Here is a 13,668-nt window from a genome sequence, read left to right on the forward strand (position 1 = left end):
GCATGTGCGTGGGAGAGGGCTGGGACCCAGCCCTGGGAACAAGAAAAGGCTGACTGAGACAAGATCAATGTTTTGAGCGCACGGCAAAGCAGATCTGGCTTTACCAAGGGACACAACTCCCCTGTGATTCCCAGTGTCCCTGCTAATTCCACACTCAGGTCACCCTTTTGAACATGCTGTCCACTGAAGTGAGAAGAAACATGAACTGCAGAGCACACACACGCCTGCAACACTCACTAAGGGCAAATGCAATCCAGTCTACTAGTTGGCTTTGTGGTGCTGCTGGCAGCCTGTGTGCTCAGACAGAAAGACAGCAACCACAGTTAGAAAGAATATGGGACTTGGATGTTTGTACAAGGCCCTGCTTATGCCCCTGGAAAACAAATCTTACCCTGCTTTTCTGCTACATACATAGGTGCCTGGAACACAGCCTGGAAGTCCAAGCTTTTGTCTTCAACTCTCTTTCAGGCCACCTTCAAAGTTTTTGTTTTACACAGCACTGCCTGGCACCCCTACTGTGTCCAAGCTCAGTCCTCATTACAGCACTGTCTATAAACGTGACCTAATTTTTATGCCTGAATATCAACTTCTTGGACCTCTGCCTCTCTGCAAGGCATGCGCTGGGACAGGATCGCATGCAGCTGCAGCTGGAAACCTGGCAGACTGGCACTGCGTAGAAGTAGCTCAAACAAACATGGCAATAAGTTGACCAGCATGTTAAATGCAGGTGCATGCAAGCACAAAGCTCGGTTTTCTCAGTCACCAAGCAGTTTAAGAACTGTGCAACATCACCTCACCACCAACCAGTTCTCTGGGGCATGGTGTAAAACAGCACAGACAGTAAATGGACCATGAAAACTGTCCAACTTCCCTCAAATCTATTCCGGTATGTTTCTCCAGTGCAAAACTATTCCAGATTGCAAGAGGAAAAATCACTAGACCAGGCCACCAGCCACACCAAAACATTGTAGAAGCAACCGAATCTTAAGGACTAGGAATTACCCAGACAGGCAATCAGTATCAGCCAGCTGTAGACATTTTTAATGTTAACTGTAATAACTTACATTTTCAAAGGTTACACAGTTAGAACCATAGAATTGTCAAAGTCGGAAGAGATCTTTGCTACCTTTGAGTCCAACTGCAAAGGCCTCTCTGTGCTATAAATGACTCAGACCCAGCGCCTTTTCCAGGCCCGCTCACCCTCTACGGGGAGAAACCCCTCACCTCGACACACTTTGCTACCTCCCACGCACACGGGCTACCCCGGGGCCGAGACTGCCACCGCAGCTGGGTCTCTGAGAAGGGGCCCGCAACACGGCAGGGCAACGAGGAGGCGGCAGAGGTGCTTCCTTCCGAGCTCTGCGCCTCACATGCGCCGGCCGAGTCCCCCTCGGCCTCCCCGACCAGGCCCGGCCCAGGGTGGCGGAGCCGCGCCGCCGACACTGCGCACGCGCGGCCGCAGCACAGCCACAGCAGCAGGGGAAGGGGAGAGTTCCCGGCCCGGAGCGGCATGGCGAGCCTGGTCCCCGCCGCCGCCTCGTCTCCTGCCGGGACCGCGTCCCGCAGCAAGAAGCGCCCGGCGAGCCCGGGCACCGGCGGCGGCCCCACCAAGAAAAAGAAGGCGACGGCGCCTGGCAGCTCGCAGGTAGTACTTAGAAGGGGGGTGACCGGCGCGCATGCGCGGTATCGGCCTGCCTTTCCCCGCCCATTCCCGCCCGCTGGGAGCGTGTTCCACAGCCCCTTCCCGTCGGGGCTGTCCCCGCTCCCGGTACCGCGGGTGTCCCGGGACTCCCCCGCCTTCCCCGGCATCCCTGCCTCCTCGTCTCCCGTCCAGCCTGTGGCCGCGCTGGAAGCTGCCGAGCCCTCTGCGGTGTCCCTCGGGCCGGCGGGGCCCTTCAGAGGTCGGGACGCCGACTGTCGGGCCTTCCTTCGTGCCGCTGCAGCGTGGAGGTTGTGTCCCCTCCCCTCCACGTGCACAGCTGGACCGGTGGCGGCGTTCCCCCCCTTCCCCGGCCGGGTGTGCGGCCGGATGAGGCAAAGCTTAACCGGGGTGCCGTGGAACGAGGCTGCGTTTGTGACCACCGAGATACCGTGTGTGGTGGCACACGTGTGGTGGGTGACACGTCCTCACCAAGCCGCCCCGCAGCTCGCTGTTCCCTGCGCTCCCCTCCAGTAGCAACTCTGTACGCGGGGTTGTGCCGTGCCTGAGCTCCGTGCGTACCCCCAGATTCACAGATCTCTGGCCCTGTGTGATGCTGATTTTAGTGTGGGGCAGCCGAGCTGTCGCGGAGGAGGGACTAGTGCTGGACAGAGCACAATCCAGGAGCTGCTAGATCTGCTGTGTGCAGCGCACATGGCCTTCTCCCAGGTGGACTGAGTGGATAAAAGATTTATTTACATGTGAAATGAAGATATAACCTCAGAGCCTGAGTTTTGGGGATCAGTCAGGGAGGGAGAAGGGCTATTAATGTCAGTTTGTTCTAAACTCCAAACCTCAATCCCAGCGGGTGGTGCAGCCTTGTCTTCTGCATTGTGTCACACCAGCACCTATCCCCAGTTGATGTCATCTACCTCTTGATGATGAAGTGTAGATCGCACCATTATAGAAATAAGCAATTACTCAAAAAATTCTGTTCTTCATCTGCCTCTTGATGATGAGGTGGCATCTCATCATCCAGAATGAACTCCTAGAAGATGTTCAGAGTCAGCGTGTACATGACATCTCTATAGACTTGAGAGGCTTTTATGTCTTGGATTACTTCTAGAAAGATTTTGGTATTAAAATCTTAGAAAGATAGTGGTCAAAAGAAGGTTGGAAAAAATGGCAGACTTTTTTCTTCCCCCTAGAAATGATTCTTCTCAGTAATATTTCATGAGCTGTAACAGTAGCATAGCTACAAAGTCTGCCCTACTGCCAGTTAGGTTGCTTGTTTTCGCATCAGGAAAAATGCTTATGCATTTTTCAGCAATCTCCTCTCCGGGCAAATAGAAGCCATTGTACACGCATGAGAGCACAGATAAACTCTTCCTCCTCATTTGAATGATGCTCTTGTTTTCACCCCGTGGCAGTTACATGGTTTCTTTTCTGGTGGGCTTATCCTAGGACAGGGAGTACACACCATAGTGCTTAATGTCACTAGCAAACTGCACCACTACTGTGAAGAATTACTGCCTGACATGATAGAGGTGATGATGATCTGAATTTTCCAGTGTGGAGCGGTCTGTTCTGTGCATGTGTGTGTGTGTGTGTATGCAGATATAAAGCATCATATATTGATACATAACTTAAATGTGTATAAAGTAGTTCGTGCTTAAGACTTCCCCACACCCTTCAGCCTCTAAAACTGTTTTCCAAAGTTCACACCAGACTTACTCTTGTGGACAGTTTCCAGTGTTATGAGACAATCCATGATTTCTTACTCAAGCTGGGTTTCAGTATTGTGTGATAAACAGTTTTTGTAATTCTTCTCACAAGCCATTTCAGTGGAGAAAGAAGTAATTTCTCAACACAACATCCAAGTCATCGTATGCATTCATTGACTTCAGCAGTGCAGATCAATCCCACAAGGAAAATAAAAAAATGCCTCGGAAAATGTGTAACCTCAGGAATGGGACAAGAAACAGCTCATTGTAGCAATCTCATTCAATATTGCTGTCTTGCTCTGGAGTAAGCCAGTTCAAACAGAAATGAAATAGGGGTTCTGCATGCTTTGAGTTAAAAATGTTGATTATGCCATAGCTCACCAAAACATGCCATGAAATGGCTCAGCATGAAATGGTTTGTGGTTTAAGTAAACTGATATTATTTCCTTGGTTAACTAGCAAACTGCAGGTAAGAAAATCCCTACTGGAAGGTTTAAAACTACCTGCAGGGGTCAACTTAGATCTGTGGCCCCCTCTTGTATTAAGTAGTAACTTCTGCTGAGAACCTCGTGCAGGCCTATGTGAAAATACACCTCACATTGTGCCAGCTGTGAACATCCCCATGTCTCTGATTCGATCTTTGTGAAATTAAAAAAAAGGATTTCTGTCAGTTCTGCAAATTGTATACTTAGTTTTTCTCTCATGTGCTCTATGTCACAAGCAGCTGTCAAAATGCTCACCCTGAAAGACACACTGGTCTGGTAAAACTGCAAATTTCAAGAATGGGTTCATTTTTTTATATAACAAATTTGCTTAAGAATAGCAGTGTAATCAATTAGTTTGAGTGACTGTTTATATCCTACAAGAAGGCACAATTATCACACAGCATACAGATTTTTATAAACCACATTTTGATTTTGTTTCTTCAACATGTGAAGAAACATGCTGCTTTCTCTAAGATACACGTTAGGAACATTACCAAAAAACATTCTTCATCTTTTCTTTTAGAGCACTGTGCTAATAACACCAAGGTTCTGGGTTCAATTCCCATATGGGCCATTCACTTGAGAGCTGGAATTGATGATCCTTGTTGGTCCCTTCCAACTCAGAACATTTTGTGTGATTTGTGTGAGTTACCAACCCAAAGGTATTGAGTCATATTTGTTTTGGAAGCACATTGCTCATAGGGCTTGTCAGTCATGTCTGCAGAAGGAGACACATGCTTTTTGGACATAATGCCTGTGTTTACCAAATGTAATAGTAAAAGTGAGTTCACAGGAAAGCATGATTGCAAATTGATTACTTCACTTTCATCAGCATTACACAATTATTCCTCCCATGTTGTTGTGCCACTGCAAAATACCTCAGTCTTTGCTGCAGCCCTGTTGAGGGTTATTATGTATATTAAATGGTAACATTAATGTGTCAAAACCAGTGCTGTGTAGTGATTTATACAGCACCATTCCCTTAGATATCCCTGCCCAGTGGTTCCCAATAGCTGCTGATTCAGCTCCATCCCTGGCTGTTGTTCAGACTTGTTTCCAGGTCTCCTGTCTCATTAATTACTATCACTTAACCTGGCATAGAATCTTTGATACTGATGTTAAAATGCCACCAGTTTCTCTACCTTAAGGTTCACAACATTATTTTTATAAATTATACTGCAACAGGAAGCTTTTAAAAGAGTATATTCTAGATCAAGATGTAAGTAATAAAGTAAAATGATTTTCTGTGACAGGTAGCAATCTTTAAAGATAAAATTTGCAGTAAGATAGGAGAATGATTTGGAAAAAACGTTTCTGATTTTATCATAGGAAAAATTAAATAGAGCAATTATGCTAAATAATATGGTAAATAAAATTTGCTTACATTATTTGTGAAATAACTTCAGACTTAAACTGGTGAAGCATTTATACTGATTTTATCTATAATTATTATTATTGCAGCAGTACTACTGGTATGCCTGCTTAATGCTTTCTGTATTTCTCATTCTATGCTTAACAGCAAAAGCTATACAACAATGTTTGAAAATAAAATCAAAGTGGTTTTGTTACTATCCTGTTAAATAAGCTTGTCTAATGCACCACACAAAAATAAATGGAGTGACTCTGATACAATTAGAACTCCATTTTTATTTTAGATGTATCTATATTTTGATGTTTTTATTTCATAAACTGAAGATCATTGGATTTCACAGTTCTGATAGACAGCTGTAAGTTCAATAAGTGGACTTAAATATATACATATTAACTTGGTTACTGTTATGTATTCAAAAGCTGCCCACTTAAAGCAGGGAGCTTATACTTAGTACATAAACAGCATAGAATTTGACCCTAAATTTCAGTAAATTTAATCAATTCTCCTGTCATGCTATTTTACCAAGCCTAGCACTCTTAGTAGGAAACCATCAAATCAATTTCAAAATAACTTTTTATTAAAGAGCCCATTTGATCTGGCTATTAGTTCCTGAAAATCAAGGTTAGGGTGAATGAGTTTAACTACAGAATTTGCAAGTACCACTAGAGCTACTGAGCTGAGCTGCTGCTGTCACCATGTTCTGGGACAATCTTTTAGAGGATGTCCTTCAGTGTGCACAGTATGACAACTTTCTGAGTGGAAATTAAAAATTACCTACTTACCACTTCAGACCTTGTTTACTGTAATCAGTATGATACCAAACTTATTCTAGTTATTTTGTATTAGGCTTATTAGACTTAGAGATTTTCTGCTAGACCATATCAGACTTTGTGCTAAAGAAAAGCATGATTCTGCTTTGTAGTTGGGAATTTAATAAACAAGTAGCATTTCTTACCAATCCACCTGCCCTGAAAGACAGAAAGGAACCTGACACAGCATGCTAGCAAGGTATATGTATATAAGTACATATCTATTTGCCAGTTTATTAAAATGCTATCATGTCATTATGCTCTAGACTACACTTTTTATTTTAAAACCTCTCTCATCCTGTAAGATCGTAACAGTAACCAAAAATACAAGAATTTAACCAGTGAAGCAGTTCCAGTCTGAGGCTACTGCTTGCCTGGAATGGTATCTTTAAAAGATACAATGTGTTCCCACAGGATGCTAATTCAAACCTAATTAAATTGATTTAAATGACACTTCCATTGGATAAAATATAGATACCATGTTAGATTGCAGGTGATTGCTAGTTACTGATAAAAACTGCTAAAGTGAGCTCTTCGAATTCAGCCACTTGCACAATTGTACCAAACCCTACCCAAGAGTTTTGGCTCTTACAAAACTAGCAGCCAGTTCAAGACAAATTGCTGTGTCTTAACAAGAGTTTTAGCAGGCAGCATTTCAATTGGCAGAGCTATCCCACACATGTTAACCTACTCTGGCCTCACAGTGCATGTCACCAGACCACAGAGAAAATCCCCCAGACTTGAAGCTCTCAGATGGAAGCTCTCAGAGGGTCACTGCTTATATCTAATCCTTTCAGACTCTGCACCACAAAGATACTTTCTGCAACAAAGCTGATAGTGAATAGCTGCAATACTCTTCCCAAAGTACATCTTATTTTCAGGCAGTCCACGAAAGAGGAACAGGATTATCCCCAAGCGCCATTTTTTGTCACTTGCACATTTGAAGTTAAATCTGTTAAAAAACGAGAATCCCTCCAGTCCCTGATGAGGAAAAATGGTAATTAAAAGACAAAAAGCAGATTTTCTACAGAAATCTGGCAAAATTTATGTGTGTTTTAAGCTTAGCTGTATTTTAAAAAGGGAAGTGCTTTTCTAGAACAATCTAAGTTAAAATGGAAACTGTCAAAACAGAGCTAAGAATTAACTTTGCTTGACATTTATCACATTTTGAAGGCTTCAGATGATCTATAATCATAAAAGTATGTGAATTTCTAAACCAGAAAATACCAATCTCAAAGAATTACCTACCTCCCCCAACCAAATGTGAATAGATTTTAGTTTTAGAGTAAACACAAATGTGTTATGTTGTAGAAAGGCAAAAGCATATATGTCTTGCCTTTTACTATGAGCATCAGTATGCTGGTGTCATGGGGTTTTTACCCTTCTTCATTTGTTCTAGCAGACAATTTTAATCTTTCCTTTAGCTAACACAAAATGGAGTCTTACTATGATCACACCTAGTTTTAGGATTCATAATAAACATGCAGGAAATTTAGGAGACTTAATAAAGATGGTTTGCCACATCAATCATAAGGAGATAACATAGGATAGATTATTTTTTGAAGGAGAAAGAGCAATCTAAAACACCTCATAAATGTCCTTTCACATGAAATTTTCTCTTGAGAGGTAGTATCCCTAAAAAGTGATCTCAGAATCCAGTTAGTGCTGTAAAATATTCAGATTAACAAAAGAAAATTTGCAGTAACTTAACTGTCTAGATATTGCAGATTTGAAGTGGAGTTAGACTGTTTTTCACATTTTTCTAAAGTGCAATAATTGTGTTTGGTACTAACTTCAATTCTTGCTGTAGCAATGCATTTGTAGTTATACCAATTATATATTGTATCTGTTTATTCAAGGTGTTCATTTTGGATTAGAAAGGCTAATATTAATTTATTACCCAGGGAGGGTTGTGAACACATTTTTCAAACATTCCAAGAAAACAGAATGGAGAGATTGGCTGTTTATTTCAACCTGCAGAAAGCCATAAAAGCTGTGACACACTGTGTTGGGAAGTATGCCTGGCCCTGACACAAGAATTCGTATCCATAAACAGCATGTCTTGCCTCACTGCAAAGCACACCTGCAACTTTAAGAGGCTCAATTAGGCAAATGGATCAGTTTCTCATTACTGGAATCCCACTCTCCTCCTATCTTCTTCCCTCTTATCCACCTCCACAAGTCTCAGCTTCATGTTCCTGCTGTGTGCATCATGCCAGCTTTGGTTCTCCCCAGACCTGTTCCCACTATAGAGGTCTGCTGTCAGGATTTGCCAAACGTTCCCCCTCCCCTGGAGGCTGCATTGCTTGCTGCTGCACTGGTGAACTGAACTGATTCACAGGGAAGTCTAACAGCTGTGGGGTGTAGCACAAGGAAGAGGCATGACCAAGTGGCAAGGAAAACCACTTGTCCACTACCAGCAACCTATTTTATGAGTTTCATGAGAGTATGCATGAGTTTTCATGCATACTCTTAATTCCAGATTTCATTAGTTGACTCTTACAGACTAAATGAAATGCTTGATCTTGTGTCCCTTCCTGCGGAAAGGCCTGCAAAGTAGCAGCTTCAGCTGTCATATTGCTTGTCTGTCAGCCTCTAAGTCCCTCAGCTGATTCTGCTAACTGTGAGATGCAAACAAAATAAGTTATCAAGAAATATGTACTGGTCCTAGTTATATTTTTCCCTGAAGATTTAGGAAACTCATTCTACTTGGGATTCAGAACCATGAACATCTGCCTTTTTGAAAACAGGTATTATATCCTTTCTTTCAAAAGTAGAAGCACACCTTTGCACTGAAACTTGCTTCTTATATCATCTGTCCTTACAAGTCCTTAATCTGTCCTCCACTTGAAGTTACCTGTTCCTGCCACTGCCTGAAGGAATTCAAACCCTTTTTTCCCAAGCACACCCTAACCACTAGGCTAAAAGCAGGTCTGAGTGGGAGTGTGGAAAGGTGTTCTCCTCTACAGCCAAGGATGGAGGTTTTCTCTCTGTTCCAAGACATGTTTTGTCTTATGATAATTTTAATATAAAAAACACAGTTCTGCAAACAGGGATCAGAACTAATTTCCTTTCTAAACTCTAGACAAAAAGTGAAATAGTCATGCCATCTAATAAGATGTGTTTATGTTGTAGTAAAAATGCAATACTGTTAATTCAAGAGACAAATTTGAAATGCATAGAAGGAAACTCTTTTGTGAGTAATACATACTTACACTGTGGCGTAGCCATCATTTTGGAAGGGGTAAATATCTGTGGCTACATGTCTTGTAATTGCCCTGTCCCAGGATGTAAGTACTGGCTGACTCAGGAAGAAAAACTGTCCTTGCTGATTAAAAGACCCTGCTGTGGACAAGGAGTGTTTTTGAGAATTAAAAGATTAAATTCCTTTTATAAAGCATTGTAGGCCATTGCTTAGATTTACCACATGAAAAGAGGCTCTTAGTATCATATTTGCCTTTTTATCATTTATTAAACAGAGAAGTATGATTTGTTGTATAATTAATTAATTTTCAATAAACACACAAAATTCCATGCTTCTGTGTACAACCTACCTAATATGTGTACTACATAAAACCTGATGTAATTAAAAAAGATAGCTCATTTTGCAAACATCCACAGGCCTAGAGGTAGAACCTTGTACACAGTTTTAAGCAACTTAGGTTTTTGAGTTTTTGCCCTTGGAGTGTTGACATGCTTGTAGCTTTACTTACCTCGATGTTCATGAGGATGCAGTGTGCTTATCATGACAGCATTATTTATTGCTTCCTCAGATTTTTACTGTTCTGAGTTAATGAAAGAACAAGAAGAAAGGCAGGAAAGGCTAAGACACCTATGATAGTTTCTGCATAAATTAGACAAGGCTTACAGGTGTGGCTAATGTCACTTAAGCAGTACAGCTGGAAAACTCAAATCAAAGGCATTTAGGTGTTTTTATCATATTTGAAAATGAAACAGCAGCTTCCCAAGCTAAATACAGAACTACTGCTTGGAGTTTGGTTAGATATGAATCAAGGAGACCATATTTGAAGCAAAGATTATTGGCATCTCAGGAGGATAGGCGATGTTCCTCAGGCAAGGGAGAAAGTATTGTGAAAACACTCATCGCTTAGGATAAAGGTGGAGGCAGTTAAAACCCTCTAGGAAACTGTGTGAAACTTATGTGCCATAAAAAGTCTTTCTGTTGAATCTGTGGTGTATTGGTATGCTGTCCATCCAAAAACTTGTCCTAATTTTCTAGATAAACTGGTACCTTTAATAAAGATGACTCGTCTGTTTAAAAACTTTGTTACATTTATGCCCCGAAACTATCAGGACTACAGCAAAATACTGCTGAATTGGAACATGAAGAAATTTGGGCAGTAATTAATGTGAATTATATGACTGCTTATAACCAAAAGAGCTTTTTGTTACTAAAACCAGTGTTTTCTTTTTTATAAGATACTGATTTCTAGCTGGGGAGACGGAGAGCTGCACGGAGAGTTGTGCAATCTCTGTGCTTGGAAGTGTTTGGGGCCTGCTGGGGCAAAGCCCCAGGAATCTAGTCCAAGGTCAGTTTTGACCCTGCTTTGAGCAGGTGGTGAGCTGGTGACCTGAGACCCCTTCCAGCCTCAGTGATTCAGTGTTACTGTATCAACTTCAGATGTCTGATTGTGTGACTAAGATGGGTGTGTCCTCTCCCTAAACAAACAGTCCAACACCCCTGTCATAGGCTGATTCAAACGTGAAAATTACCTCAAAAATCAACGACCAAATTTAGGCAGTATTAAGTCTCCCTATACTGTAACAGTGGTTATGTTTTAGTAGAACTGCTCTTCTCTTGAAAGGACAGGACAATGTTCTGACAACAAAATTAGCTGTTAAAGTCAGCAAAGAGGAATAGAAGAAGGCCATTTTTCCTTGATATATGCACAGTGTACTCAGGCACCTCAAACCAAAGTAGTAATCTGGAAAGGTCTTATTCTTTAAGTTGATTATCTTTATTTACATAGTCTAGAACTAGAAGTGCTAGTTTAAGTCTCACATTAATGACCTTTATTTTTCTCCACTCAGAAACTCCTTTTTCATCTGACTTTTTGTTAAACCTACTTGTTGCAGCCAGAATTGCCTTTTTTTACAGTTACAGACTTGCCCTTTTTATGCTTGTCCTTTTTTTTTTTTTATCTGTCCAAAAGGTATTTTTTTATTTGCTGAATAATTCATTGTGGGAAATGTCTTAAAACAGGATCCTGTTAAACCCACCACAAAGTGTATGTTTCCCCTCTCACCTACAATAGTGGATGTGATACCAAAACTTCACTGATTTGAATGTGGTGGCAAGTGAAGTCTTTTAATAGCTCTATTTTATTTCAAGCAAAAAAGGTAGTTGGGGTAGAAGTTTATTTGAAAACATGAACTGTCTGGCACTTTTCAGATCTGCTGCAGTTCCTCAACTTCAATATATGGTATCAGGGTGAAGTGCCACAGAACTTGTGTAGCTGAGTAAACAACCACCTACTTGTACAAATGTTTCTGCAGAAATATGTCAGAAATTTGCCTTCAAATTAGCTCTACCAGACAACTCCGTCTTCCCTTTTTCTCCTGAGCTGCCTCAAAATAGTCTACAAGAGATACTTATATTACCTTATTTTCATCTAAATTAGAATTTGCCATATGTTTATTTTGGTTTAGTTGTCAGGTTGGTTGTTTTTCATTATCCAGTTAAATGTAGGTATCCATCAGATAATGCACCTACAGTTCTGCTGAGTACAGGAAACTGGTGCGCTATTCAAATTTGGAATGGTTGGTAGTGAGTTTACTAGAGAAAGGAAAGTGATTGAAGTATTCAGGGCATATGCAACCTGATTTTTTTTTGTCCTATAATATGAGACAAATAACAAAGATGACAGATTTAGCTTGAAGAAGTTTAAAGTCCGAAGTATAGTTTATTTTCTTGTCTTATTTAAAAGACCTTTGGAGCATCTGATAAAATTACTGCTCTCTGATACATTATACCTTTGATAACTTTTTGAAGGTCTGTAGAAAATGTTTTTATTCTCAGTTCCTGTAGCATTGCAATGTTTCATAGATCAATGTACCTAAGCTTTGTGTTTCTGACATGGTGTTTCAGTTTGGCAATCTTAAATACCTGTGCACAAATGGAAAAACCTTCTTCTAAGTAACTTTAGATTGCAATGCACTGGCAGAAGTAGTGTGGTTAGCAGAAATGAAATAAACCTAGAATTTTAATATCCTTAAAGTGACAAGAAAAACAGAATCAAGTGCTAAAATGTGCAAAAAAAAATAGGGAAAATGCAAAAGTGAATATTTGTTTTCTGTATTGGTTTACCCAGTAGTCCATAACATTTTGAAGGTCAAATTTAACTCTTCTAATTCCTTAGCAAAATAGATAGAGTAGGAGCTCTGAAAGATACCCCCTATTTTCAGTCAAAACTATTTAATTGCCTCTCCTTGAAGAAAAGTTGCTTTGTTTTTCTTTGTTACGCAAGTGTTATTTCCCATCAGAATGGATAATGTTCTACAGAATAAACTACAATGTGGAAACTGAAGGGGTTTGTTTTTTTGTTTTTTTTTTCAGAATGAAATTAGTCTCCCATCAATCATAGGAGCTAATAACTTTTTGCTTTCCTTGTCCTTGATTCAGTCACGTGTAGATGAATGGACTTGGATCCTTCTCCTTCCTTGGCTGAAGGCTGTTACTCGGCACAGGGATTCTGGTATGCTCCCTGAGCAGCATTACAATGTTAATGGCACATGAGCATATTGTAATCCTCCACTCTTTTCTCCAGAAGTACTTTGACCTTAGCTGTGCTGTACCAAATGATGTATTTTAAACTTTAAGATGCAGTTTAGCCAAAGTCCTTGACTGATTTTTTTCTGATAGAGAAAGGAACATACTGGCAGTTTTTTTATAAAAATTCAATTGTGATTTACTGTAGTCTTTTTTGCTAGTATGCTTCCATCTATTTTCAGTCTTAAAGCCCATCAATTTAGGAGACTTTTTTATTTAGAGGGATCAAAATATTCGGTTAGCTGAGCTCACTTTTACCCTTGATATAAGTATGACCCAACACATGCTTTTGGATTCTAAATATTCTGAAAGTTTTAGCTCTAGGGCCACTTTGGCAATGCCATTCAGCTTATGCTTATGAATTTGTCCAAGTTACAATTTTCTTAATAAAGAAAACTGTCAAACTTTATAAACAAGGAGTAGTCCCAATCCACCAAATGAAATCTAAAAGTGAGAGATCCCTTGCTATTATTTAAGCCAAAGGGAGCTTTGTGGCAAATGCAAATTAAACCAAGTTTTTCTGGGATAGCATGAAGCTATTCACAGTTGTGTCCCAATTACATTTTATTTGAGACTTTTCCCCACAGGAAATAGTAATTTTTTTCCTTTAAATATCTGTAAGTTATAAAAATTTGCCTATCACAGTACTTAAATGTCTTTAAATGGGAAAACATATTTGTCATTTGAAATCTCTTGAGAATAAATCCAAGCTTTTTACTGAGGCTTGTTCATCTTATTCTGTGTTTGACTGCTTAATAATTTTGAAGAGAAGAAATTGAACTTGAGTTTTTCTTGGTTTGTTTGTTTTTGTTTTTTTTTTTTAAGTGAGCAGTACCATTATGAAAGGAG

At 40.5% G+C, this 13,668-nt stretch overlaps 1 protein-coding gene across 1 annotated transcript in view; it reads left to right on the forward strand.

Moving 5' to 3' along the window:
• Positions 1–1,224: 1,224 nt before the first annotated feature.
• INO80C (INO80 complex subunit C) overlaps positions 1,225–13,668 on the forward strand; it is a 30,350-nt gene continuing 17,906 nt past the window's right edge. Inside the window, exon 1 of the mRNA XM_030231426.2 lies at positions 1,225–1,645. Within this exon, the coding sequence (XP_030087286.1) occupies positions 1,511–1,645 (135 nt within the window). The 5' untranslated portion in view covers positions 1,225–1,510. The remainder of the gene's footprint in view (positions 1,646–13,668) is intronic.

This window comes from Serinus canaria, chromosome 2 (assembly GCF_022539315.1).
Source record: "Serinus canaria isolate serCan28SL12 chromosome 2, serCan2020, whole genome shotgun sequence".
NCBI classification, from domain to species: Eukaryota; Metazoa; Chordata; class Aves; order Passeriformes; family Fringillidae; genus Serinus; species Serinus canaria.